This window comes from Aulonocara stuartgranti (assembly GCF_965226115.1).
Source record: "Aulonocara stuartgranti genome assembly, chromosome: 4".
Taxonomy (NCBI): Eukaryota; Metazoa; Chordata; class Actinopteri; order Cichliformes; family Cichlidae; genus Aulonocara; species Aulonocara stuartgranti.
In genome coordinates, this window is record NC_138942.1 from 1,525,359 (window position 1) to 1,553,309 (window position 27,951).

The 27,951-nt window shown below is 46.3% G+C and overlaps 1 protein-coding gene and 1 pseudogene across 4 annotated transcripts; one reads left to right on the forward strand and one right to left on the reverse strand.

Annotated features, from left to right (window-relative positions):
• The first annotated feature begins 1,437 nt into the window (after window positions 1-1,437).
• LOC309704634 (uncharacterized protein) lies at window positions 1,438-24,701 on the forward strand. 3 transcript variants are annotated; one of them, XM_082529949.1, is made up of 5 exons: window positions 1,439-1,857; window positions 13,238-13,832; window positions 15,142-15,241; window positions 16,991-17,061; window positions 20,976-21,498. In XM_082529949.1, exons 1-4 carry the CDS (start codon window positions 1,609-1,611, stop codon window positions 17,022-17,024), a joined length of 978 nt encoding a protein of 325 aa, XP_082386075.1. In that variant the 5' UTR covers window positions 1,439-1,608; the 3' UTR covers window positions 17,025-17,061; window positions 20,976-21,498. The 3 variants fall into 3 exon arrangements, with proteins under 3 accessions (XP_082386074.1, XP_082386075.1, XP_082386076.1); XM_082529948.1 differs by lacking the exons at window positions 16,991-17,061; window positions 20,976-21,498 and adding an exon at window positions 23,907-24,701 and having other exon boundaries at window positions 1,438-1,857; XM_082529950.1 differs by lacking the exon at window positions 16,991-17,061 and having other exon boundaries at window positions 1,442-1,857.
• Window positions 24,702-24,823: 122 nt separating this feature from the next.
• LOC309705630 (GTPase IMAP family member 5-like) lies at window positions 24,824-27,912 on the reverse strand (annotated as a pseudogene). The gene has a single exon. The product of its transcript is annotated as a GTPase IMAP family member 5-like (transcript).
• Window positions 27,913-27,951: the final 39 nt, after the last annotated feature.

The following is a 27,951-nucleotide window of genomic DNA, read 5'->3' on the forward strand; positions in this document are numbered from 1 at the left end:
TACGTACATTTTAAGGGTGTTTTTATTTGTGCTCCCTGGCCCAGTAATAAACTGTTCCTGATCAGACCTGCTTCCTCGCTGTGCCCGTGGTATCTGACTCGCTTGCTCCCCCTTGTATTTTAAAGAATCTTTCTTTTTAGCGTGACATTCTGGCGCCACCGCTTTAGTGTCGCCGCGCGTTACATACACATGACAATAAACCCTTTAAATCTTGAATTGTTTATGCAGCCCAACAGGATTATTAAAAATATGTTTTAGAAAATAAAATGCATCGTTTCTCTGGTCTTGAACCTGAAGCTCGTTTTCTGAAGTGTTTCAGGAGAATTTAATAATCAGATTTTTAAAATGTGCTCTGCAGGTAGGAGATGTGTATGTTAAAATCTGAACTGCCACATTATTAGGTACACCTCGTTAGTACATCCATGAGACTCCGCCCTCAGAGGGACCAACAACCCCGCCACCGTCACATCACCCTGATGCTCAGGTTGAACTTCAGCGGCTCGTCTTCACCATACCTGCGTGTGAGCAGCTGCTGCCATGTGATTGGCTTATTGGTTCATTATTTAACAAGCAGATAACTAGGTGTGCCCAATCAAGTGTACGCACACCATTTATAACCTTTGAAACGTCTGCTGGTTGGCAGGCTTCTTGTCTGTTGTGTTTTAAATGTGGGAAACAAAAAACATTTAAAGATTTATTTAGTTAGAACACAAGTTGATCTTTATTCTCATCGTAAGCACCGCCGAACTTGATGTGCGACCATTAGAATGAAAGAGCAACAGAAAAGAAAATATTCAGTCATAAATAAAAAGAATAGATAATAATTCTGATAATGGCAGCGGAACAGATCCTAACAGGTATTTCAGACTCGCACTCTGACTGCAGGTATTGCACAGGAAATGCTCAGCACGTGACCGCTTAAAGCTGTTGTTCAGCCTGATGGTCGGGCTGCAGTCCGAGCAGAGCTTCCGGTGCCTTTGAATTCACTTTAAAGAAAAGAAAACTAAATGCCCACGCAGACACTAGGCTTGGGGCTTTGCTTTGGTAAGCAGCTTATCTGCTTGAAAATTAGCCCTCGATGCCTCTTTTACCCCTTTGTTAACGACTTTTATTTTGAAATATCTAACTGGGTTTACATGCTGTTTGTAGGGTTGATAATTTTTGAAACCATTCTTCAATGCTGTGGTAGCCTGTGTGTCAGATAGTTTAAAGTTGTATAAGTCCTGTTCATTTGAACAAGAAGCCGGCGAGTTATTGTGCCCTACATGTCAGGTCTCTTATTTTGAAAAGTACAAACGACTGGTTTGTATTAAACACTCTGAACCCGCATTTGAGTTTTCGGTCTTTAATTTCGAAAACCCACTTGGAGTATTTTATTTTGAAGCAGATCCGGCTGCTGCCCCTGTGTGTGTGTGTGTGTGTGTGTGTGTGTGTGTGTGTGTGTGTGTGTGTGTGTGTGTGTGTGTGTGTGTGTGTGTCAGCTGTTGAGGTCAGATTGTGTGAGGAGGCGGGATGAGGCTCAGTGTGTGATCGCAGCCTGATTAACACACACGGTCCTCAGCCTCCTCTTGAACAAACACACACTCCGTGACTTTTCGGCTCTTCATCATGGACTTGGACCCCGCCGTCATCGTCCCCGCCATCCTCTTCACCGTCGTTGCCATTTATTTCGCTACGTCGCTCCTCAGCAGGAAGCCCGATGTCTCCTCCTCGTCTGCCGGGAGCAAGAGGTCCAAACTCGGGTACGGAGACGACCTTCTTCCACAAGGAGCTCTGGAAGAAGAGCCCGAAGCCTCCCTGCGACCAGAGCCTCCAGCTCCGAGCGTGGAGGACATTGGGGCGGCCGAGACGATCCAGGTGAGCTCCATCGATGCTGTTATTGATCAGACTGGTGTTTGTTTGTTTGTTTGTTTGTTTGTTTTGTTTTTTTTAAAGAAGCGGCTACTTTTAATTGATAAAACGCAGATCTACGAACCCGGGAAATGAACTTTAGTTCCAAAACTGATCAATAAGCAATAAAAGATGTAAGAAGTACAAACGAGACGCAGTTTGTAACTGCAGCCTGTCAGACAGGAGCCTTTAATGCCTCAGTCCTTCAGTTTCATCACCTGCGTCTGAAGAAGGCGGTACCAGATACTTTAATCATTTACTGTCACTTTATATAAACAGATGATTAAAAAGAGAATAACAGCAAACACCAGGTTATTGTTTGTCCACAGGAGACATACTCTCCCTATCTCCCCCTCCCTGTCTCTCTCTCTCTCTCTCTCCCCCCCCGTCTCTCTCCCTCTCTCCCTCCCTCTCTCTCATATTGGCTCCTTTTCACTGGATAAAGTTCAGATAAACTTTCTCATTAAGGTAAAATGATGTTTCCTCTGTAACAGTTTCGGACCAAACGCAGTCGATCTGTGTTCGTGTGTTTAGGTTAACGGTGATTGGCTGAAAGCATAACTGGCAGATCAGACAGAGATGACAGGAAGCTGCTGTTTATTCAGTCTGATTATTGGAGGTGATGGCAGGTGCTCCTTTACGTCCACATGAACTTCCTGCTTGAATCGGTTTATTTTAGTGGCTGTTTGTTTTTGTTTTACATCTTTATTTATATCGACTAATCACTAACTAACATATTAGTTACATATCAGTGAAACTGCAGTTATCACAGACTGTATATGGAAAACGGACGTCGAGATACTGACTGTTGCCATCTTGGTTTTTTAAACCAAAAATAAAAGAAGGCTAACAATAGCAACCTTTAGCATTACTTTAGCATCACAAAACCTTATTATTATGTTACGTTGTGTTTTTCTATCATTCTGTCACTTCGCTGCTCTTGTTTGCACATTTGCACGGGCACTTTGTTTCTGCTGTCTGATAACAAAAAAAAAAAGCTTCCTTAGATAGTTAGATAGTTTGTTTGTTTGTTTGTTTTTTCTTGTTAATTTATGCTGTAATTTATGTTAGGTCAGTCTGTCTTGTCTCTGCTAGCAGCTAACTAGGCCTCTTAGTTAGCTAGTTTAGTGTTTTCTGTTAATTTATGTTGTAAATTTATGTTGCATGTAGCACCTTGGTCCTGGAGGAACGTTGTTTCGCTTCACTGTGTACTAACTGTATATGGTTGAAGTGACTATAAAGCCAACTTGACTTGACTACTTCTCAGTAACAGCCAATCAAAATCTAGCTCAGCCTTATTGGACAGTTTGTTGGTACAGGGACCTCACAGCAGACATATTATTGGTCACATGATGTCATTAACAATGCTCCCAACCGCACAAACAGGTCCAGAGGTCCAGCTCAGGTGAAGCTAGCAGATGCAGGAGCCTTAATGCCAACATTAAGCTCTCTCTCTCCCTCCTTTTGCACAAGTCGAGCAGCGTGTCAGGTTACATTTCACTGCAGGTTATACTTGTATAACTATGCGTGTGACGAATAAAGAGTCTTGAATCTAAATACAGTTTAAACAGGTGAGCTATAAACAGGTGTTGTGAAGGAGGAAACGATCCACAGAGGCCGACAGTTTGTGCATCGGGCTGTGAACATGTGTATTTCTGCAATAAAGGTTTAACATGGGAGCCTCTAGTGGACGTGAGAGGAACTGCAGCTTGTAGAGCTTCATTTGGATGTTTGGTTGCCCCGAGTTACCACCTGCTCTCCTCGAGCTACCTGTGTGTGTTGCTCTGTGAGTGATTAATAACCGTCCACCAGTAAACGGCGGGTGCACTCTGGACTGACGACTGGAGGCCCGATGCCCAAACATGGTCACCACCTTTTCCCTGTGATTGGTGGATTTGCTTGTGCACACTCTGACTCGTCTTTATGGAAATGTTGAACTGTTTTTGGGAGGGTGGAGTGAAATGCACACACAAGCTGTGGTGTTGGACTCGTTTGAATACCTGCTGATGTGAGAGCTGTTAAACATGCAAACCATCTGCCCGCCATCTTTAAACAGCCTGCAGAATGTGTAACAGGTCTCCGACTAACCGTCTATATTTGGTGCCAGACACTGACACCACCTATAGGAGGTGGGTGTGGCGCTGTGGCGTCGGCATGTTTGACAGCTGTGAGCTCAACCTGCTGATCCCACTTTTTAAATCCAGCGACTCTGAGTTGCTGAGCCTCCTCTGATAACGTTACCCAAGCACACCGAGCTGCAGCTGTCAGGCTTACTGTACGACTGCCGCAATGCATCGTGGGCCATTCACAGCGTTCATAAAGGACGTCTGTCTGAGAGCTGGAACACAGCGAGTGTTGTTTTCTGTGTGGGAGTGACAGCAGCACAGCCAAAGGGACACTGGCTGCACTTTCTATTTTACCTCAAACTTACATTCAGACAGAAGGAAGAAAGTTTGGGAATCAAACCCTCAGCCTTCCTGCTCCGTAGATGTGCTGTGGAAGAGTTTCCTGCTCTGACCGTTGGAATAAAACACTGTTTAGTTTGGATTATTTGACTTAGTCAAATGATCATTTTGTGGTGTTAGAGCTGGGGACCAAAACATAAGGAACATTATGTTTGGGAAATAATTATTCTAATTAGAATCATTTAAATATTAATTTAACATTTTACTGCCGCAGAGGAAAGAATTAAGACGTTTAGATTTATTCCAAGAAAATCCATGAAGAATATTCAAGTTTTAAAAACACGTGTTTTTATTTCACTGTCAGCTGATGCTTGTGCTGATTCTGATGTTCATGCAGAGACTAAACAGCAGAGCTTCGTCTCGTTCCTCCGGTGAAAGCTGCACAACGTGAGCTCACTCACATCTCCATAAATGGAGAGCTGCTTCGCCACGAGCGACACACTTTCAAAGAATGAGGAAGGAGAGGAAATGTTAACCAGCTCTGAAGAAACAACTTTCACTGTTGACTTTGAGCTAAAGATGTTTCCTCTGTGTCCACGTGTTAAACGAGAAGCAGCACTTTTTCCAGCCCGAGCACATCAGCTCAATAAAAAACTCTTTATTGCATTAATCTGGGCACAACGCGCTGCTCTCTCTGTGTTTGCCTTATCTAGGCTGCAGTCTGGATGGAGGTGGAGTAACGTTAACAGAAGGATTAGTCCAACAAGCTAAGCAGAAACATGTCACAGAGTCACGCCGGCTGAACAAGAAGGAGAAATCAGGCTGAGACGCATGAAAACAGCTCTCGGCCAGATATGCCACTCGCTGCTAGAAAAACTGACCTGCTGATAGTGAAAACTCAATTTTATTTCACAACAACAGTCGCCTCAAAGTGCTTTATACTGTAAAGTAGACCCTACATACAGAGAAAAACCCAACAATCATATGACCCCCTATGAGCAGCACTTTGGCGACAGTGGGAAGGAAAAACTCCCTTTTAACAGGAAGAAACCTCCGGCAGAACCAGGCTCAGGGAGGGGCGGGGCCATCTGCTGTGATTGGTTGGGGTGAGAGAAGGAAGACAGGATAAAGACATGCTGTGGAAGAGAGACAGAGGTTAATAACAGATATGATTCAGTGCAGAGAGGTCTGTTAACACATAGTGAGTGAAGAAGAAGCACCCAGTGCATCATGGGAATCCCCCGGCAGCCTACGTCTATTGCAGCATAACTAAGGGAGGATTCAGGGTCACCTGGTCCAGCCCTAACTATATGCTTTAGCAAAAAGGAAAGTTTGAAGCCTAATCTTGAAAGTAGAGATAGTGTCTGTCTCCTGAATCCAAACTGGAAGCTGGTTCCACAGAAGAGGGGCCTGAAAACTGAAGGCTCTGCCTCCCATTCTACTTTTAAATACTCTAGGAACAACAAGTAGGCCTGCAGAGCGAGAGCGAAGTGCTCTAATAGGATGATATGGTACTACAAGGTCACTAAGATAAAAAGAGCCGAGGTTTCAACAGGATGTGCTTGAACTCTGGGAGGAAACAGTCACAACGTTTGGTGTTTCAGGAACAACTATACATGAAATCAAACACGTGGGACTCTCGTCTTCTTTGGGTTTTATCAAACTGAGCAGCAGCGAGTCGTGGAAGCTGTGAGCCGTTCTCTCCAGCCTGACATACCTCTGCTGGTATTTCCCCCGGCCTGGCGCCGTTCCTGCCTCTCCTCCTTCCTCTGAGGCCTGCTCGGCTCTGGCTCAGTACTCCTCTGCTCCACAGAGCTGCTGGCTGGGCATCAAATCCGGGACAAAACAATGTGGTGATTACACTGAGCTTGGCACCGTCACCCTCACCACCACCGCCGCAACCACACCCTGTCCCCGCCCGGCCTCTGAGAGAACTTCCTGGTGTTTATTGGTTGTAGCTGCTGGCGCTGGGGAGGAGTTTGCTCTTTATAGCACCACCAGAGCCTGAAACAGAGGATGTGAAAGGGCCGGTCTCAGCGATTGGCCTCACACTCTGAATCTAAATGTTTGTCTCACAGATGTTGGTCTGTATGAGATGAAGTAAGATGATCTGTGTGAGAGGACACGGTGGAAGCGTCTCCGTCGTAAATGGAGGTGGAGTCAGCAGCTGAAGTGGAGATAGGGCAGCGAGCAGGAGGATAACAAAGAGTCTGTTCACACAGAGGCTGGAGCGCTCGCCTCGGCACGCTGCCCTCAGCTGAATCATACTGGGATGAAATTTATGGGAAGACCTGCAAATGACAACTGTAGCCAAGCAACCATCTCCAAAATCAGTGGAGCAAGAATTCTTATATCAGATGAGACCAAATCACCTGCAGTCTGTAACATCCACGTGGCCCAGCTGGTGGATTGACTTTATTCTGATTAATTACGTTTTTCTTTTTCATTGTAAACTTTATAATCTCATATAACAGAAGAGCAGAGCTGTGTTCACAGCGTCCAGCTGCCTTCAAACAACACCAATAAGCCCTCATTAACATTTACCTGCTGTGGCTCCACTGTAACATTACCTGACAGCTTGAAGTAATCAGCTGACCCATCCACCCACCCCGACCTCCTCCCTGTCTCACCGAGCTCCTCGTCTGCTGTCAGAGCTGCTGTATGCGGTTCAAAGAAAACCTGAAGGCTTGTTTTGTAATTTGCAGGTGTAAGAAACTGTTTAAGAAAAGAAGCAAAGCAAAGCTTGGAGGTTGAAACGTTTGCATCGTGTGTCCGACGTCTGAGTGATCTGTCCGGTTTGCTCAGGTAGCTCAGTGAATTCCCCACATGCCAGCTGAGCTGATGCTTCCTCTGCGCCTGTTATGGAGCTGAAATGGCTTTTAGGAGCACAGCACTCAGTGTAATGTTACAGATATGCTTAGCAGGACGTGCTCTCAGAGGTGGTGAAGGCGGCGGTGACTGAGCCTAATCCACAGTGGAAGAGCTTGTTTTCCAGAATCCCAGCTTCAGCCTTTGTACGTTCTAAGTTCTTGCAATCATATCTTATAATGACTGTTAATGAGTTTAGAACATGGTCCCAATTAAAGAGCTCACAATCCTAATTTGGTGTCATAATCTGTTCTGACTGAATGAATGCAATCGCTCGTTTGAAGTCGGGCTACGAACAGAAAGCAGAAAACCTCCCGTAGCAAACGTCTCATCCCTTCACTGCATATTCATATCAAAAATAATCTGTCGATAGAGTTTAAGTCGTGTAAGTTTGATGGTTTATGTGCCGATGGTAAATTGGTCACACATTAACTTTTGTGCTGCCTGGTAGATACGTTCTCCAAATTAGGAAGTTGATGTTTGTTGCATGAAAGGACACCGCTGCACACAATGACCTCATCACTCCTTTAACAAACTGTTTTCTGGTTTAGGCCCGGAGTCCAAACAGGGCCCGTCCTCATCGTTCTGCTGACTCACAGAGCGATTTAATGAGCTGCATTTAGCACCGTGGGTATTTCAGTGATTCAGAGCTCAGGAATTCAGAGGAAGAGACCCGTGTTTCCGGCTAAACAGATGCCATGCCAGTGTGAGGCTGTGATGGAGGGCTGCTGTGAGGTTAAGACAAGCGTGCACCAGCTGTCTCTGTGGTGAGACCAGCAGCAGACTGTGGGGTCTCTCCGGGTCAGGGCGAGACCGATGGAGCAGAGCGGGCCTAAAATCACAAAAAAGATTTCTGCCTCCATTTCTCTGGGCTCAAGATCGGTTAATACTCATAAAAATGGCCATTTCCTAGAAGACGTGTCACATTTTTGTTCATATGATCCAAACCTTCTAGTTCAGGGGCTGTTATGGTCCGCCTCATTACAACACTCAGACTGTGACACATCACTGTCTGACTGACGTTTGCTGGATGTTTGCTTTCTAATCTTTGATTTACTACTTTGTCATTTTGATTTAACATCCTATAAACTTGATGTACCTTATGACAGCGGTCCCCAACCCCCGGGCCTCGGACCGGTACCGGTCCGTGAGTTGTTTGGTACCGGGCTGCGAGAGTTGAGGCTCAGGTGTGAAATGTATAGTTTTCAGGGTTTTTATCGGTTTTCAGCGTTATTTTGTTATCGTTTTTGTCGTTTACTCGGTTTTCCTGGGTCTTTTCACGTGTGTTATGAATAAATCTTCTTTTTTTCGGTACTGGTACTGGTTTTATTTTGTTGTATTTATCCGCGACACCTTAAAGGCCGGTCCATGAAAATATTGTCGGGCATAAACTGGTCCGTGGCGCAAAAAAGGTTGGGGACCGCTGCCTTATGATACCTCTCTGTGAAAAAGCTTTGAGGTCAGAGGAGAATGGACAGACTGATAGGAAGGAAACGGAAACTCTAATAGTCTAAGGAGCTTGGAAAGAAAAGCATCTGGACTTCTTTAGGTTGCTTGAAGACGTTTCACCTCTCATCCGAGAAGCTTCTTCATTACATTCAAGGTATGTAGAAGAGCATCTCTGAACCTTGAAGCAGCAGAACACCACACAACCGTGTCACTCCTGTCAAATTCAAATTCAAATTTTATTTGTCACACACACACAACCATACACAGTATGACATGGGGGTGAAATGCTTGTAGCTGTACAATGCCCGACCATTAAATGACAGAAGAAAAGTTTTACAATATTTACAATTTACTACAAAATTTACAAATTAACTTAGAAATTTACAGTAAAGAATGTGCAAATAGCAGAAGAGATTATAAAGATAAGGATTATAAATTATAGGAATTATAGGATTATAGGAAATGTGTGGTGACGTGTGTGAGAGTCCAGTCTTATAGTGACGTGTTTGGGAGAGTCCAGTCCTACACCTGGTTCAGGCCCCGAATAGCCTGGGGGAAGAAGCTCCTCCTCATTCTCTCTGTTTTGGCCTTAAGGGAGCGGAAGCGCTTCCCAGACCTCAACAGTGAGAAGAGTCCATTGTTGGGATGGGAGAGGTCCATCATAGTCTTCCTAGCTTTGGACTTGCACCGCTTGGTGTAGATGGACAGCAGGTCAGGGAGCTCTGATTGAATGATGCGTTCTGCCGAGCGCACCACCCTTTGCAGATCTCGTCTGTCCTGCTTGGTGCTGTTCCCAAACCAGGTGCAGATGTTTGCCGTCAGGACGCTCTCGATGGTGCAGGAGTAGAAGTTCTTGAGCACCTTCAGTGGCAGATGGAAGTCTCTAAGTCTTCTGAGGAAGAAGAGACGCTGACGGGCTTTCTTAACCAGGGTGTTGATGTGACAGGACCATGACAGGTCCTGAGTGATGTGGACACCCAGGTATCGGAAACTGTCCACTCTCTCCACTGGCGTGCCACTGATGATGAGGGGTTTGTAATTCCTCGCCTGCTTTGTAGTGAAGTCCACGATCAGCTCCTTAGTCTTGCTGATGTTTAGGAGGAGGTTATTCTCCTGGCACCAGGTCTCCAGGTTCCTAATCTCCTCCAGGTAGGCCGTCTCGATGTTGTCGGAGATCAGGCCCACAACAGCAGTGTCGTCAGCAAACTTGACAATGGAGGTGGTGTCGGATGTGGCTACACAGTCATAAGTGTACAGTGAGTACAGCAGGGGGCTTAAAACACAGCCCTGAGGCACTCCAGTGCTGAGTGAGATGGAGGGGGAGACTTGTTTTCCCACCCTCACTGATTGGGGTCTGTCTGTGAGGAAGTTGAGGATCCACTGACACAGTGATGAGCTGAGTCCTAGATCCGTCAACTTGGTGAAAAGCTTAGAGGGAATTATTGTGTTGAATGCTGAACTGTAGTCCACGAACAGCATCCTAACATAATTCCCTCTGCCAGTGTCCAGGTGACTCAGGGATGTGTGGAGCAGGTGAGATATGGCATCGTCTGTGGAACGATTAGTCCGGTAAGCAAACTGAAGTGAGTCGATGGTGGGAGGAAGTGAAGAAGTGATGTGATCTCTCATCAGTCTTTCAAAACACTTCATCACAATTGAAGTCAGTGCTACTGGACGGTAGTCATTGTGGCAAGCGGGCTGTTGTTTCTTTGGAACAGGGACAATAATGGACCGTTTGAAGCACGTGGGAACCACAGCTTGGGCCAGGGAGAGGTTGAAGATCTCCGTGAACACCGGCGCTAGTTGATCAGCGCAGGCTCTAAGGACCCGGCCAGGGATTGCATCTGGTCCTGCTGCCTTCCTGGTGTTCACCCTCCTGAAGGTGTTCCTCACGGCATGCTCTGTGATGACGAATGCATTTTCTTCACTGGTGCACTCCGAGCGCGCGCAGCCGTTTGTTGTTTTAATTGCTGCGGCGTCGAAGCGAGCATAAAACGTGTTCAGCTCATCAGCCAGTGAAGCATCGGCATTCATCATTGAAGAAGCTGGTCGTTTATAGTCCGTTATAGTCCGCAGTCCTTTCCACAGGCTCCTAGAGTCGCACTGTCGTAGCTGTGACTCTAGTTTTTCCCCGTAGCTCCGCTTTGCCTTTCGGACCGCGCTGCGCACGTTGTAGGACGCAGCCTTGTATAGGTCCATATTACCGGAGACGAGCCCTTCATCGTAGGCAGCGGTGCGTGATCTCAGAGCGTCGCGGATGTTTTTATCCACCCACGGCTTCTGGTTGGGAAACGTTCGGATGATAGTTCTTTCTGCTGTGTCGTCCGCTAGTTTCCCGATAAATCCCACAACCGCTTCCGCAAACATGTTGATGTCATCAGAGCTGCGCCGAAACATGTCCCAGTCTGCGTCATCCAGTGCGTCCTGCAGCACGGCCACCGATTGGTCCGTCCAGCGAGCGACCTCCCTCCTGATTGGTGGTTGCTGCTTTAGCCTTTGTTTGTAAGCAGGCATGAGGAAGATGGCGGAATGGTCCGATTTTCCAAATGCCGGCAGGGGTTGAGCCTTGTAACAGTTCTTGAACGGGGTGTAGCAGTGGTCTAATGTCCTCGTGCCCCGGGTGGGGCAGTTGATGTGCTGGTGAAGGTTGTGAAATGTCCGTTTGAGATTCACTCTGTTAAAATCTCCCATAACAATGAGTGCGGCATCTCGGTGAAGTGTTTGTTGATGTGTGAGAGCCTCATGTAGCTCACATAAGGCAGTGTCCGAGTCCGCGTGAGGCGGAATGTAAACAGTGCAGGCAATGACCGCAGTGAATTCCCGAGGGAGATAGAAAGGGCGACACTTAACGATCAAAAGCTCCAGATTGGGCGAGCAAGAGCGTGTGAGTGGGGAGATGTTTGTGCTGTCGCACCATCTGTTGTTCACCATCAAACACACTCCACCACCTCTTTTCTTCCCCGACTCCATTGTCCTGTCCATGCGGTAAACCGAAAAGAACCCCGTCGGCTGCACGGCGTGGTCTGGTATCGCTGGGTTCAGCCAAGTCTCGGTGAAGCAGAGGAGGTTGCAGTCCCGAATGTCTCTCTGGAACTTGATTCTGGCTCTGAGGTCATCAAGCTTGTTCTCGATGGATTGAACATTGGCTAGCAGGATACTGGGCATGGGTGCGCGGTGTGCGCGAGCCCGTAGCCTGTTCCTGATGCCGGCTCTTTTACCTCGAGGCCGTCGCTTAGGGTCGCGTCCTTTGTTCTCTCTCAGGATCTCCTTTGGCCAGGTTGGGTCCGGAGTTCAATCTTCTGTCAGTGTGAGCAGGAAACTGAGGGTTCAGTTCACACACCAACAGAGGAAGATGTTTGCTGGTCTGATGAGTCACGTTCAGACGGTCAGTTTGGAATCAACATGACAGCATGGATCCATCCTGCCTGTGCTCCGGCCGCTGCTCGTGTGATGGTGTGGGGAGGTTTCAGTACCAGCTTAGTATGGTTTACACTGCCCGAGTGTTGCTGCTGGCCGTGCCCATCCCTGTATGACCTCAGGCCAGCTCCAGGTCTCAAAGCTCAGATCATCTTGGACTGCTTTCTAGAACTCGGCAATGAGCTCACTGTACGCAGTCACAGATCTCAGTTTAATAGAGTTCAAAGTTCCTTCGTCTCCATAAAGCCTTCCAAGTGTTTGGTTTCTTTAACCCCTGGAGGGTCCTAGAAAAATGCATACACTATTGGGCTTAGAGCCACAAATCGACCCAAGACCCTCCAGGGGTTAAGGCCACAAGCGCCTCCTAAAGACGAGGACAGGAGGAAAGCTTGGATGGTGGTATGGCAGAGAGGCTGAGGCAGAAACCAGATCTGCTGCTTGGATGTCGATGTGTGCAACCTCAGCACAGACAGGTGCAACAGTAGAGCCAAATATGGAGGTCAGCCGCTAGATATATACCTGGGTATATATAGTACATAGTGTACATACTGTACATAGCTGTATGGATGAGCTGCTGGGTGTCAAGGAAGGGACAGGTTAGCTGAGGAGGGTTTTATTTGTCCCAGTGTTGCTGTGGAGGTGCTGCGAGTGACAGTAATGACCTCCAGATGAGTTGGTCTGTGCAGAGGTCATTACAGGGAGTCCACATGTGTCCAGGTATTTTTCATTGCTGAAGTATAAGTCTTCCTTCAAGTCTGGGTGATATTACATTTCTCTGCTTCATGAAATTCTTGTTTCATGGCGGTTGTTTGGTTTTCCTCTGCGGCCCAGATTCAAAGCATCTGGGTTCGGTTCCCCGAGTCAGCAAAATCCAGCGCCAGTGAGATTTGAACAAGCAAGACAATATTTGCACATTGACGGGTTAACTGTGCTCTTACTGTGTAATAACGGTCTGTAATCCTAAAAAACATTTTGTAATAAAGGTCTTTAAAGTTATCAAAAACCAGCCTTCGTGAAATCTGTTTCATTTTCTCAAAAGCAAAAATTACTTTGAATTACAGGATGACGTCATTCATAAACTTTCCCAAAGCAGATTCCAGACTTCAGCAGGTTTATCGGGTTTATCTCAGTTTTGACAGTCGGCGAGCTGCTCGTTCAACTGTGACGTCCACTGCTGTGAACTGTTTTCATAATCTTTCTCTTTTCAGGCTGTCCCAGAACCACAACATGTCCCAGAACCAGCGCAGATATCAGAAGCTGAGCCGGAAGCAGCAGAAGATCCAGAGGTCACAGAAGCAGTCAGAGCACCAGAACCTGTGGCAGAACCAATAAAAGTGCCAGAGACAAGAGCAGAGCAACCACCAGCACCAGAAGCAGTCCCTGAACCAACAAAAGAGCCAAAGTCTGTTCCAGAATCAGTCACAGTATCAGAACTTGTCTCTGAAGCTGTGTCAGGCCCAGAACCTGTTCTCGAACCAGATGAAGCACAAGAAGCAGCAGCAGTGTCTGAACCCATACCAGGCTTGGTATCAGGCCCAGAACAAGCTGCAGAACCTACCCCAGAGTCCAAACCTGTAGCAGAGCCCTTATCAGAACCAGACAGGTCCCCTGAACTCATATCTGAACCCAAAACTGTCCCAGAACCTGTTACTGATCCAGAACCTGTGCTCGTGTCTGAAGTGGCAGCCCAGAAGTCCGCGACTGAACCCGAAGAACCGCTTGAGCAGATTCCCAGACCCAATGAAGGTCTGACAGAACCATCGCACAAGCAGGAACCAGAACCAGAGACCATCCTGGATGATGGTAAGTCTGCTAGCTGGACTGTGCATTTCTACTCTTCTGTCTCTGTTCAGAGAGGTTTTGGTCTTAGTTGACCTCGGTGGACCACATGAGTCCAGAACTGGTTTTATTTCTTGGCCAAGGACTGCCTAGTGTCTAAGTTTCCAGTAATTAAATATTAGGAGCACCCCGAGGCTCTATCCTGGGGCCTCTTCTGTTCAACATAAATTTGAAAAGCCAAACTTGTTAAAAAACCTGTTAAATAATTCAGTACAGCCTGTGTACTGATTTCTTTAGTGAAGAATGATGGTTCCTCAATTTCGCTTTATTTATTTAGCGCCAAATCACGACAACCGTTGGCTCAAGGGCTCCTGAACGTCTCAATGCCAACACCTCAAAAACATTTGCTTTGAACAGTGACATGTGGTGTAACATGTATGTGACAATGACATTGGTTCAGTATATCTGCTGCTAAAACAGACTAAACGTGCTGAAAGTTTGAACCCGCTGTGAACACTGAAGCTCCCACATACGTGCTCTGGGTTTACGTGTCAGCTTCGTTTACACTGAAGACAATCTTTGAGCAGAAAACTGAGGCCAGCAGCTGCGCGTCACAGATAAGTCACTTCCAGGAAACATTAGGAGTGTACACAGATGCTGGGCTACTGAAATACAACGTGTGACCCAGAGGAATATATTTTAGAACAGCTGATTTGCTGTTAATGAATCAGCAAGGAGGAAATCCGGCTACTCCCTGTGATCACTGTGACCTGCAAGTCTGGATCAGTATCCAGGTTCAAGCATGATGCACAACCGTGCTCCGTGCGGCCGGCTGTCGACGCTGGCTGAGCCAGAGCGTGGTTACTGTATCAGCCGGCGTGCGTAGAGGTGAAGCAGCCATCTGCTGCAGGAGGATGATACTTAATCTTGAACAGGCAGCAAAGCTCTTGGCGTGCAGGCTGACGGCTCGCCATATGACCTCCAAGCTGTCACGCAGCAGCTGGAGCGACAGGTGCGTTTGTGTGCTCGGAGGTTATTGCTGCACAAATACAGTGGCAGAAATGATCAACCACAGACTGCAGTGATGTGACCGCTTGGACTTTGCTTCTAAGCTCTTTTAAATCTACAGTAAGAACTTTTCACCAAAACTGTGAGTCCTGCCGCTCTCGTTACTTCATGAAAGAAAACAGAGATGCACTTTAGTTGTTAGTCACTCAGCAAATGAATATAAAGAATAAAAAAAAGAAAAATCTTGTATTGTCAGTATGAGCTGATGAGTTAGAGCTGACATCAGCCAGATGCTAACATGTCTGCGCTCCCTCTGCTGTTCCAGATGTGGCTGCAGCTGCTGATGTGCTGAGCTTCACCCCGGGAATGAAACAGAGTAAGATGGCAGTGCTGATGACCCAGGAGGACATGGAGGAGGAGCAGAGGTTGGTTTCCTGGCTGACAGTTTCACTGCATGCTAACACTGACCTTGGTGCTGTGTGCCGTGATCACGCTGTTCTATCCTGCATGGACGGGTCGGCTGCACGGAGCAGCCAAAGCTGATTGGCTCCTTAAACCTTTCTGACACTCGGCGTGGAAGATTTGATGGAAGAGCTCAGGAAACAAAAAACAGCTGTGGTTTCATTTGAACTCATCAGGTTTTAATTAACCAGCTATTGTATGGATGTGGTTAGAGAGCTGTCTCTACCAGCACGTGGCTCAGTGTGGACAATGCTGTGTGTCAGTCGAATGCTGATTGGTTAAAAGTGGGCGGGAACAGGGAAGGGCGTGACGCCATGAATGGGAGAAGCAGGAAAGGTGGAGACTTGAACCCACCGACAGTAAACGGCTGCTTCGTGTAGACTGGGCTCGGTGTGGAACCAGAACCATGGCCTCCCTTTGCACCACCTCAGGTACACCTTTGTCGTACCTGTGCTGGGAGCAGCTCTGCCTCTTGAGGCTCTTTACACACTCCTGTGTTTCCATCCCAGCAGAATTTTAACTGAGGCAGCTGATTATTCAAATCGAGACTTTTGCCGAGGACTCGGTCCGTCCTCGCTGGAGCGAGAGAGCGCTCTGGTTCGTACATCCAGAGCAGCTTCTGTCTCCTCCGTTCGTGTCTGTTCTACGCGTCCTGAGGCTGACGCTGTCTGAACGCAGTGTTATGTAATCTGCTGCTACATGCTGTCTGTGCCCGTCTGTGAGCCTGCAGCTGGACGGAGTTCCCGTTGCTTCTTTGTTGAATCACAGTTAAGTAGAGAAGCAGCCTGCGGACGAAAGTCTGGCAGATTTCACTGTTTTTATTTTCTGCTCTTGTCGGTGTGGGGCGTGCACGTCTGCAGCGCTCTGATTGGACACTGGAGCTTTGTGTGGCTTGGTGCTGCTGCTGCACTGTGTTCCTGGAGCAGGGGAGGCCTCTCTGTTCTCAGTTTGCTGAGAGAAGCTTGTGCAGAATCCTCGCCGAGCATCTGTTAAACTCTGAATGTTTGCTTCCAGCTGCGCAGTGACCTTACCTTTGTGTTCAGTCTGACCCCAGCCTCGTCAAACACCTGGAGGCCAAAACCTTCTGAGTCAGGAGAAACTCGAGAAAGGGCGAGTCCCTCCAGACTGAAGGTCGCTCCTCACTGTGGGACACAGAGGCTTGCACAAAAGATGCTAACTGACCACAAACAGTCATTTTTCTGTCCTCTTGTAATCAGCTGTCATGCATCATGTGATGGATCTACGTTAGTGCATGAGGTGTCTGCATGCAGCTGCTGCATGCAGAGAGATGGGCGTGTTTCAAAGACAGATACAGCCAGCGCTGCAGTTTGTTTTGCACAGGTTTGAGTCAAAGTTCATCCCTGATTGGTCCCAGTCCTGCTGCAGCAGCCTGATGCGTCCTGTACTGGGACTGTTGCATCCTTATTCATCAGAATACATGTTGTGCATACTGGGAGGATCACCATCATGTGACACCTGTGATGTGCTGCTCTCACTTATAATTTGGTTATGATGCCGCGTGCATGTGTCTGATAGCCGTGTTCAGTTACACACAGAATCGTGATCATCAAACTTTTCATTTAAGCTTCTTTTTATATCCGCCCCTCCTGGAATATCCCAGCATGCACCAACCTTTTTTTTCTGGAGAATTTGCACGTTTTTCTGGATTGTATGAGTGACGTGTCTGACAGCCTCCACCTTTATCTTTCCAGGATAGAGCTCACGTCTGATTTTACCTCTCTGTAATCAGCCTCAGCAGACTCAGTGTGCTAGGAAGGAGCTGGTAAGGAGAATATCCCCTCCCTGAACCCTCAGCCCTGCCCGTCCTTAATCACCCCTAACGCTGCAGCACAGATAGACTGACGCCGACATTCACAGTGAGAAACAGAGCAAATGCAGCCAGTTAGATCAAAGCGTCCAATAAGAAGCTATAAACTGATTAACGTCTGTCCTGCAGAGCCGACAGCAGCTGCAGGTTTGACGTCTCTCATCTGAAGTTTCTTCAGGAGAACAAACATGTTGATCAAAGCAATTAAATGTGCTGGAGGAACATAATTAAAGAGCATCTGTAATAACTGCAATGATTTGATTATTTGAGTCAATCTGCAAAATGACGATAAAAATAAACTCTGAGAATCAGCGTTTACAGAAGCCGTCGTGTGATTCGCTTCAGCTGCAACATTAAAAGAAAACAGAATGTTACTAAAGGGATATTAAAGCCGTGCGTGTAGCGCCATTGTGGTACTTCTTTCACTGTGACCGTGGAGTCTCCTCCGTGGGGAGGGTCTGTGTTTGTGTCTCCCGTGGACGTTCGGGTCCAGCTGCTGGTTGGGTCCCTGCTGACACTGAGAACATGTTTTTGTGTTTTCTGCCCACGAGTGGGCGTGTCCCAACTTTTAATCGTTTCCTGTCTCTGCAGTGAGATATTCTGCATGAGGTGCTGATGACTGATTATTGATTGGTCTATCCCTGCGGCTGATGCTCCTCCCTGTTTCACGCTCATTCCTCTGCTGTTGGTCACATGGTCTGTGTTTACACCAGCCCGCCGCTCCAGACAGCGGCTGCTTATCCTCTTATCATTATTGTCCTTCACCGTCTGCTAACAGGAAGCTCAGCCCCGCCCCTTTAACCTCCCAGCAGTGTACCAACTGAGTGTGACCCAGCAGGGACAAAAGGCGGCTGATGTGGGTCACATGTTCTCTGTGGGGATAAAGGAGACGCTCCACCTCCAGCTGCAGCAGGAGCGCGCTCAGTGTTGTGAGGCTTCACGAGCTTTTAATCTAAAAGAAAAGAGCGCCGGGGTCACGTGACCACGCTGGGGCTGACGTGAGTTTCCCAGGCTCCAGGGTTGGACGAGCTCTGGGAGCATTTTCACAGACGTGTGATGGGAACTCTTTGAGTCATGTGAAGAAGATCAGGCTTGGTGCTGCAGTCACAGCGTGGACGCGTCCTCAGACTCCCCTTCATGTGATTCGGTCCTGCTGTGCGCTGCCTTCTTTACCTCAGACAGGTGAGATGCTCCTCTTCAGTCCAGCCGCTGACCTCAGACACACAGCTTTCATTATCTCCGTTACTTCAGGGCTACTGCCTGTTTATGGAGGCAGAGGTGTGACTGAGAATCATTGGATTTGGTTTTTATTCCTGGTTCATGTTTCCTGCCAGCCCGTCTCTTTGTCCTGCGAGTATCCGGTCATCTCTGATTCAGTCTCCAGCTTTCACACACACATTTCCTGACCTGCATAAACTACTGGAACACTTGGTTGCAGAGGCCACAGTAACTCGATTTTACTGTTCGTCTGCCTCACAGACGAGTGGAGCTGCAAACTTTGAGAAAAGGCCTGAGAGCAGACGTCACAGCTGCTGCCTCGTCCGGAGCAGTTTAATTTCTGGGTGTGGACTTTGATATCACTGCTGCTGTGATTCTAGCAGCGGGCTGCCAGACTTCATATCAGCCTCCTGCAGAAACTGTGCAGCGTCAGAGCAGGGTTACAATGATTCAGACGGGGTCCTGGAGGCGCTTAAACACATCCATAAAAATAGAGGTTGAATCATTTAAGCCAAACAGTTCAGCGCTTTATCCAAAGCACAGGAAACCGTGGCCCATAATTAACGGTTGCTGTTATGGAGAAAACGAGCAGTTTGATGGAGAGTCCTCCGCTTGCGTCTGAGCTCAGTTTCTTTTTTGGACTTTTCCACTGCGCGCAGCGTGGAGCTCACCAGCGCCCTCCTCTGGTCAAACACACCACACATTCAAAAGAACCATAATAATACCTCATATTAGTATAATCAGCTGTCACACAGTCAACGTCAGCCTGGACCAGGACACTGTGGAGTTCCCCACCCCTGTCATATGGAGTATTTTATTCCACGCCGACCGTGACGAGGGGCTGCTGAAGCAGAGAGCGTTTCTAAACGTGTTAGTGACGCATGTTCAGGTGCTGTTGAAACACAATACAAGCTTTACTTGTTCCACGTCCTTCCTGTCGCGACCCCGTGGGGATTTATGGGGATGAAGCGCGGGTCGTTTCATTGCTTCAGTCGTGGTGAATGTGCAGCACTGTGGACTCGCCATCTTTATTTTGACCTGTGGGAACTGGACGACTGTCATCAACATTTTTTCCTGTTGAATTTTCTGTATTCTGATCCAGGTGAATAAATAATTCCCGGGTGGAGGTGTGTTCTGTAGCTGGAGAAACACTTCTGAGAACTTTGCTTTGTGGCTGTAGCCTGAGGCAGCAGCTGCCGTCTCACCTGTGCAGGTGAAGCGTCGCTGTGGACCGGCTGCTCATCGAGCGCTCGCCTCTGCTCGTTTATTTCTGTCTTCGCTCTGGTCTCGTCACATCTGTCAGCTTCTGTCCAGCTGTGCTGCTCGCCTGCTAACCCTGCATGCTGCCTGCTACGGCTCAGCTAACGGTGAGTGCCGCCCTTTGCTTCACCTGTCAGGAGAGCCGTCATTAACCATGTTAGGCAACGTGTCCATGAGTCGAACTAGTTAACCTAACTGACCTCTGACTCTGGTCGCCTCGATCAGCTGGAGTCACTCGTGAAGGACTTTCCACTGAACTGTTAGCTCAGGCTTCCCGGTGACCGCTCAGCAACCTGCAGTCAAGGAAACGCGTGTTGTCTCCGACTGGAGGGTGACTGTTGCCTAGGTTACATCAGCCCCAAAGTGCTGCACCTAAAACCTGTGTGTGTTTTATGTTCTGGTAGCAGACCTCTGCAGTCTCCTGTGGTTCGCACTCAGTGTTGCCAACTCCTCAGTAAGGAAAATCGCTATTGGTTGTCCTAAAAGTCGCTAAATGACGTCATCGCCTAATTTGCATAATTGGTCATGCTAATCTAATTGCACCTATGTTGTTGGAGAGAGAAATAACATCGTGGAAGAGACATAAAGGGAGTAAAAACGTCCTAAATGCATTTAGAGTTTATTTAGAACTACAAATTAAATTTCTTTTAGCAATTATTGTTTTTTTAATGTCACAATTCCAACCCTGCTCCTTTACCCGGGCTTGGACCGGCAAAAGTGACCCGAAATAGGCGCTCTGGTGGAGTTACTTTGTGTTTGTGTTTATAAGTAGTTTTAAACCTTGTGATCCACAAAACAGCATAAGAGTAAAAGAACTGACTGCGTTACAGCACCCGCTGCTTGTTGAGAGTAAAAGCCATACGCGCTTTCACGTCTGAAAACTCGCTAAATATAGCGACAGAGTCGCTAAATTGGCAACACTGTTCGCACTGGATCAGACTGCAAACACCAACCACAGGAAACAGAACATTTGCTTTCAAAGTAAAAGTTGTGCCTTATCGCTGTAGCCAACACATTTCATGCAGCTTTTACTCTGAAGGCGAGCTCTGCCACAACAGCTCAGTGAGTCGTTGACGACTCGTTGCAAGTCGGCGACTTCTATGCAAACTACGAGGCACCAAAGCAACCTGGAGGAGGTTTTCGGTGCAGCACCGTTTACTTCTCTGCCCAAAAAACTTCAGCATCTATAAACCTGAATATTCGAGTAGAGTCAGTGTTGGCGTTAGCATCTCTCAGAGCTGAGGTGACTCCAGAACAACGTCACGTTAAACTGCGCTAACTCTGGTGCGTGTTAGCGTCACCGGGTTTAGATTTTCAGACGGTTTGAGTCATTTTTACAAGTTTTCCTGTAGTTGTGATCTCAAACTTGTGTTTTCTTTGTGTTCTTACAGCTGATCTGTGAGGATGAGGGGCTCTGAAGAGATGAGATAAGACCCTGCAGGAAGTCCTACTTTCTTCTCTTGTTGTTGAGTTTTGAGGTTTGAGCTGCTTGTGAAAAGCAAACGTCTTCACACCAAAGTGCCTTCAGGAGTTTCTTTTCCGTCTGCTTTTCGTGTCCAGCTTTTCTGAAGCAAACAAATTAATTATGTGAGTGAATGTTAATGAAGTTAACCTCAGTATAACCTGGTTCTCACTGCTGGTTTCAAATGAAGAAAGAAAATTAGACGACAAGCTGCAATAAAACGTTCCTGCTGGCTTCAGTGTTCAGTTGTGATTTTAAAAGTTAACCATGAAATAAAAGCGTGAAACATGTTGTTGATTCTTTCTGATCTTCATCCATCCATCCATTCGCTTCCGCTTATCCTTTTTCAGGGTCGCGGGGGGCGCTGGAGCCTATCCCAGCTGTCATAGGGTGAAAGTCTTTCTGATCTTTGTTTTGTAAATTCTGGATTATTAAAAGTACTTTTGCCCATTCTTGATGTTTGTTTATTCTTTCCTGTTTCCTGTTTTTGCTTCAAAGTTTAGGTGGAGCTGACAGAGACAACAGCACCATCAGGTGGTTGTTTAGAGGCAACATATGAAAAACTAAAAGTGTAACCACAGACGACACAAAAAATGAAAGTCCCTCCAAATATGGCAAACCTGCATTAAGATGTCCTCTGGCTGTAAGAGGTCAGGAGGTGAGCCTGCTGCTCAGCTGATCTCTGAGCTCGTCCAGCCTGTCGGGTTGATGAGCTCAGAGATCTCTCACTGAGAATTTAGGATCAAAAGTGATGAGTGACGAGTCTGGTTTCAAAATATCAAGATGCAGATGATTGAAACGCTCCTGTTTTATCTCAGCCTCAAGACCTAACAGAGGAGGGGCAGACGAAATACTGTCAGCTTACAGCCACTGCTGGGAATCATCAGTGGAAACACTTTCAGAGACGTTTGCAGTGCCAGAGTCTTTGGACTGGTTTCATTTAGCTGGATGTGTGTTGGAGTTAAAACTGCTGATTAGTGAAGAAAATCAAATTTTGATCCACATGCAGTAACATCTGAAAGATTCTGATTGGCAGCCTCATTTTTCAGCCTGACGATGATCCCATACACACTGCCAGCGCAGTGAAAGCATGTCAACACACAGTGGAGCACTATCAGTCATGGATGGGCCTCCCCAGAGCTGGAGCTCAGCATTCCTGAAGCAGTGCGGGGACCAATGTTCCCCCCAAGCTGCGCACGTGCACAATTCTGCACTGCTGCACGGCCTCTGCACACAGAAAAAAATCTACCTGAATTGAAATTAAAATAAATGCGTTAACAATTCTGTTCTTCAGTGTTAGTCAGACAGTGACTGGCTGCTCCTGTACGGGATCAGAACAATGCCGCCTTATCCCACATTCGTATATATGCAGCCAATCAACGTTGACAGGCTATGACAGCGTCCTTATGTGCCGACACCGCTGTTTTAGCGAGCAAAGCGGCGTGTAGTGATGCGCGAATCATGAACGAATCGTTCAGTACTCGAGAATCACTTTACTGACTCGTGAATCATGATTCACAAACCCAACTGACTCACTGACTCATCCCTGTTGCTGTTAGCAAACTCATTTCATTAGTAGAAATGTATCTAGCTTATAATTAAAATTGTGGAGAAAAACACAACATCCAGTTTCTTAACAAAAACATTTCTGCTCTGAACATGAAGAAAAAACCCTGAGTAGAAGCTCACATCAGGACAATCGCTCCTCAGTTCACAGTAGCATCGCTCTGCTAACTAAGTGTAGTCAATGGTTTTGTTGTGTGTCAGAACAATGAGGCGCCTGCTGAGTGTCACAGCAGTGACACATCTGCTGCTGTCAGGCCTGCAGGTATCAGGCTGTTGTTCTCCTTCATCTCATAGTGGACAGAAATTATTTTTTGGAGCGGCACAAATAATTTGTGTGGCATCAGATTTGATGCAGAACAGCTGATTGTTCTGTAAATAGTTTGAAATGTTTGTTTAAAAAACGCCTTGGCTGCATTTTTAGGTAAACAGCTGCAAAAAACCTTGTTGTTTGCATTACTCAGTTACTTTTTTGAAGAAGTAACTATATCATTACCTGCCCAACATTGGTCATTATTTACTGTATTTTGCAGAGTTACAGACTCTCTAACAGACCACAGACTCAGAAGTCAGAGCTTTATAAAAAGAAAAAAAAGAAAAGAAAGAAAGTTGTGTTTTCAAAATTGGAGTTCAAGTTATTTTTACTTCCAATAGTGTTAACATGCTGCACAGGTCATGAACAAGATTTTTTTAAATTTTCATTGTAAGTGGGCTAAAGCAGTTAATTAAAAGTAGTGTAACATAAATGTAAATGCTGTAATTTGATTATTTTAATGAACCATACATGGATTCGATGCTGGCGTGACCGTGTGCTCACGTCTGCTGTTGCTCACTGTGGTCCAAGTGTCCGCTCAGGGAGTTTGTGTGTTCAGACACATGAAACATTAGAGGGAACATTGGTAAGGACATCCTGAGGCAGAAACATCCAAAGAAGAGCTCTGAACGTCCTTCAAGAAGCCTGGAGAAGAGATCCTCAGAGAGCTGAAGGATGATGGTGCTCACACCAAACATTCATTGTCAAGCTCGTTGGCTGAAGACTTCAGCGCAGTACTGTCTAATGATGTGCTACCTGGTTGCTAGCTGCAGGCAGCTATGTAAGGCTCAGATGGTGCAGATGGTGAGACTGTTAGCTGTTTGCAATAATCTGGTTCATTCATATTGAAATCATTCAGTGAACATCCAAACCCACTATCTGAAAACACCTGAGCGAGGATCAACAATAAAAACGATCCTGGAGGCTAAACTGTTAACCGTGTGTGTGTGTGTGTGTGTGTGTGTGTGTGTGTTGACATCCCAGGGTGCAACAGGAGCAGCTGGCGGCCATCTTCCAGCTGCTGAAGGCGAACCAGGAGGTGACAGAGGCCGACATAGAGGAGCAGCTGAAGCTTTACTCCCTCTGAAACACGAGAGACGCCATCGATCTGTCCACTCAGGAAGTCTATCACCATGACCACCATCACCAGCATCATGTCTCCAGACTGCAGCTCGCCATCTGTCAGACTCTAGGGACATCACTTCCTTCCAAAGCAATGCTAGGCTAAATTGTAGTAGCAGTTTGAAGAGCGCGCTAATGGAAGCTGGCAGGCTTCAGATTCATATTCATGGCAGACACGTGAGTGCGGCGGCGTCCTCGTGACGTTTCCCCTCAAACCGCTTCATTGGCTCTCGTCTGAGAGCTTCTGACGTCACCAAAGACCAAAAAAAGAAACAGTGTGTGGGATGATTTCAGCCTCAAAGCTCACTGAACTCTTTTCTACATTAACTCTGTAAAAAACATTTCAGTGCTCATTAACAAACATTTTTCAAATATTTGCTGCAAATATTGTTATTTTAAAATAATATTAATGGAACATTTTTGCATCAAGATTGTCATGAAAACAACTTTTTTTCCGTCCACCGTTCATTTTTTATTTCATAGTTCATTTAAAGCATTTATAGTATTTTTAATTAGTTTTCATAATAATAATAAAAATGTCCCCAAGTGTCCCCCGAGCTGTGATTGGCCTCCTACTCAGGTCTGGCTGCTTCTTCTTCTGTCGCTGTTTTTCTGCACTGGAGCATCTGCAGTCACAATAAAGCTGTTTGAAATCTCGCAGTTGAGTGAAGTGTTATATTTTCCTGCAGGAAACGACAGAACACGCTGGGATGATGTACTGTAAGGCCGGCTTTTGTAGTCCATCCTGTAGACAGTGTAGTTTCAGCAGTGCAGACATGATTAAGGAGTCCAGCGTAAAAGCAGTCTGCTTCTCCTTTCCTGAGTCCTTTTAAGTCTCTCCTTCACACCTTTCCTTCACTCCATGGCCTTTTCCCACTGTGTGGAAACTGATCTGGAAAAGGAGACTTGAGTTCATGTCGGGGCAGCTGGATCAACTCACAGAGAGAAACATCAGTGCCACCTAGTGGTTAATGGTGAAACTGCAGAACAACAGGCTCAGCAGCAGAGGCTTGTTTGTTTGCAGCTGCAGGCTGTGTTTCCTCCTGTGAGCAGCAGAGGGCAGCATTTAACTAAACCACACAGGTTCAGGGCTTCACCTCTGAGACTGTGAGCAGAAACACGCTGTGCTTCCTGTTCGAGCTCTCTGCTCTTTCCTCTCACCCTCCCTTACTTCATTTTTCAGCAGAGCCGTCTGCCTTTGATTCCCCAGCATCTAAGGCTACGTCTAGGCTAGGCTAGGCTACGACGTAGCCCAAGGTGACGTCCCCACAGCAGGTTAAATACCTGGGACTCTCCATGATAGAGGTGAAAAAAACACAAAGATATTTTTGTGATTCGTTTGATTCGAGTATTTTTAAGCTGTCAAGTAAGAGTTTGATATAAAAATCTCAAACTGAAGGACCAAATCCAACCCTTTGGACATTTTAAAGTGGACATGAACAACGACATGTAGAAAGGAAAATTCTCAGCATGGATCTCTGCTCTGTAAAATGGTCTGTGAAGCTGGATTTAGGAAATAAGTGTTAAAGTTAACCCGACAAGGAAAATGTCGGTCGAGTGAACCACGGGGTTGTCGAACTGAAACAGGCTCTCCTGCACACAGTCCTCATTTATACAGTTCTCTGCAAACCCGAACATCACGGCTAACAGGAGGACATACCTGTTCCAGCACAGCCAAACATCGAAGAACCACTTACTGCTAAAGGGACTGACAGTGGAAGTGGGCACTGGCTCCTTGGTTTCTTAACATGAAGCTTATCATTGCAACACAAAAAGAGACCTCCTTAGTCTGCTCTGCTCTAATGTTAGTTTCCATGTTTTCCACTGAGTTAGCAGTTCTGTCACCAGCTAGCTTACATGCATAGTAAGTCTATTAACAGCAAACAACCAACCGGTTGCTGTCACATTCTGTACTGACACAAGGTGGCGCTGAACATGTTGTACAAGCTTTAACTTATTTCACTTATTATACACCCATATCACTTTTTCTGGAGCTTAAATATTTTCCCCTCCTCTCCTGCTTGTAGCTGCTGCAGTCTGCACAGCAACCCACCAAAACCAGACAGTAGAACAGACAGGAGAGCTGACGTTAGAGGTGACAGCATCCACAGCGACACTGAAGTGTGGAGAGGTCTGTGATCACGTGCTCCACCCTAGTAACACTACAATCTCAATATCAAAGCACTGCTTCAGGTAATAAATGAAAAATGCAACATAACAGAAATTATAAATTATATTATTTTGATTTTTATTACTTTACACAGTTTTTAAAGTGATTTAAATGCTACAAAAAGAGCAATCACAAGCTCCCAGAACAGCATCTTCAAACAGCAAAACATGGAGATAATAAACTCAATGTGCAAATTTGAAAGCTGACAGTAACAGATGTTTGGCTTCTATGATTTTTCTTTTTTAAAGAGCAATTTTGGAGGATGATGTTCTGTTTCAGGTTTGTTTCCCAGTAAAGTATCTGGAGGTACCCAGTAATCTTGTGGCTCTCCCCTCCACCAACAACTGCTAATTCACTGGTGATTATTTTACTGTAAACTACTCTGCAAACCACTGAAAGTTAGATGTTTTTAAAGAGTTTAGAGAGCTCAACCAATCAGCAACCAGAATACAAACTGTACAGATGTCCCTTAGCTTGTGATAAAAGACAGAAACATCTTGTGAGGTTGAGGCACAAAACGATGATAACAGTCATTGCTCAAGACTTTCTACATTTGAAGCAATGCATGTTCAGGGATTGTAACATCTAGTCCTGTTGCTTAAAGCACAAATATCCCTTACAATATGAAAAGGTAAAAAAAGAAAAAGAGACCTGGTTGCATGAACATTACACCGACTCACTGCTGCATCATGTGGTACAAACTGGTATTAGATGAAAATACAGCCCAGGTCAAATCGTCACGGTAACGAGCCATCGTGGCCATTCCTTTCATTTTTAAAGGTTTGAATCTGTTTTTGAAACATTTTACAAAAAGCTAAATCAATTAAAAACTCACTTTTTGCAGCATTTCTCAGTGAGCGTTTTGGCCTTCATCGCTAAAGCTGTTGTTCCCATCAACAGTACTGAACCCCCTAAAGCTCCCAGTAAAGCTCCCGATGTAGACGTCAGCTCACCACCTCCAAGTAAATATCCCCCCACAGATCCCAAAATGATTCCCACCAATCCAGTCCTTTCCAGAAGCGCACGCCTGCCTGTTGTTTCTGCTGTTTTTGGTTTTTCGTCCTGCTCGTCCGGTTTTCCAGCCTCTTGGAGCATGTCAGGAGTGTAGAAGTAATCTTTTCCCATCGGTGTTATCTTCTTCAGCAGCTCGGTGACCTGAGCAGGACTTTTGTCTTCAATGTTAAAAGCAAAATATCTCCACTGGCACTGCTCAATGAGTTCTCTGAAATCCTTACTCTCGATCATAGCCTCCTGTATGTTAGCTTCATAGTCTTCATCTTCATTTCTATGGGTGAACACCACTGTTGTGTAGGCCAATGCACGTCTGCCAAAGGTGCGCACAAAAACCTCCAGTACCTCTAATTCTTCAGAGGTGATCATACCGAACCTCAGCACCAGCAGGAACACATGAGGACCAGGACTGGCAAGATCAATGGATCGCTTGATCTCGTTCACCAGCTCATCTTCATGTTTTCCAGGTTTAAACAGACCTGGAGTATCAACAACAGCCACTTTTTGACCTTCCACAGTGCTGTGGGATTTCTGTGTGCGATCTTTGGACGAATCCTTTGAGGTGAAAGTCTCTGTGTTCCCCATGATGATGTTTCCTAGAGTACTTTTACCAACCGAGGTCTTTCCAAACAGCACGATCCTCAGGTCATCTGTTGGAAGAATATTAGTATGTGAGAACTGTCCCAGTCACCATCTCTTACAGCACTGACATAAATCATAAAGCAG

What these genes read in the sequence shown, in the direction of transcription:
- LOC309704634 (XM_082529948.1), top strand. Translation starts at nt 1,609, where the DNA reads ATGGACTTGGACCCCGCCGTCATCGTCCCCGCCATCCTCTTCACCGTC. An exon ending in GGGCGGCCGAGACGATCCAG is followed by an intron (nt 1,858 to 13,237) that starts GTGAGCTCCATC and finishes TTCTCTTTTCAG; the next exon opens with GCTGTCCCAGAACCACAACA. An exon ending in AGAGACCATCCTGGATGATG is followed by an intron (nt 13,833 to 15,141) that starts GTAAGTCTGCTA and finishes CTGCTGTTCCAG; the next exon opens with ATGTGGCTGCAGCTGCTGAT.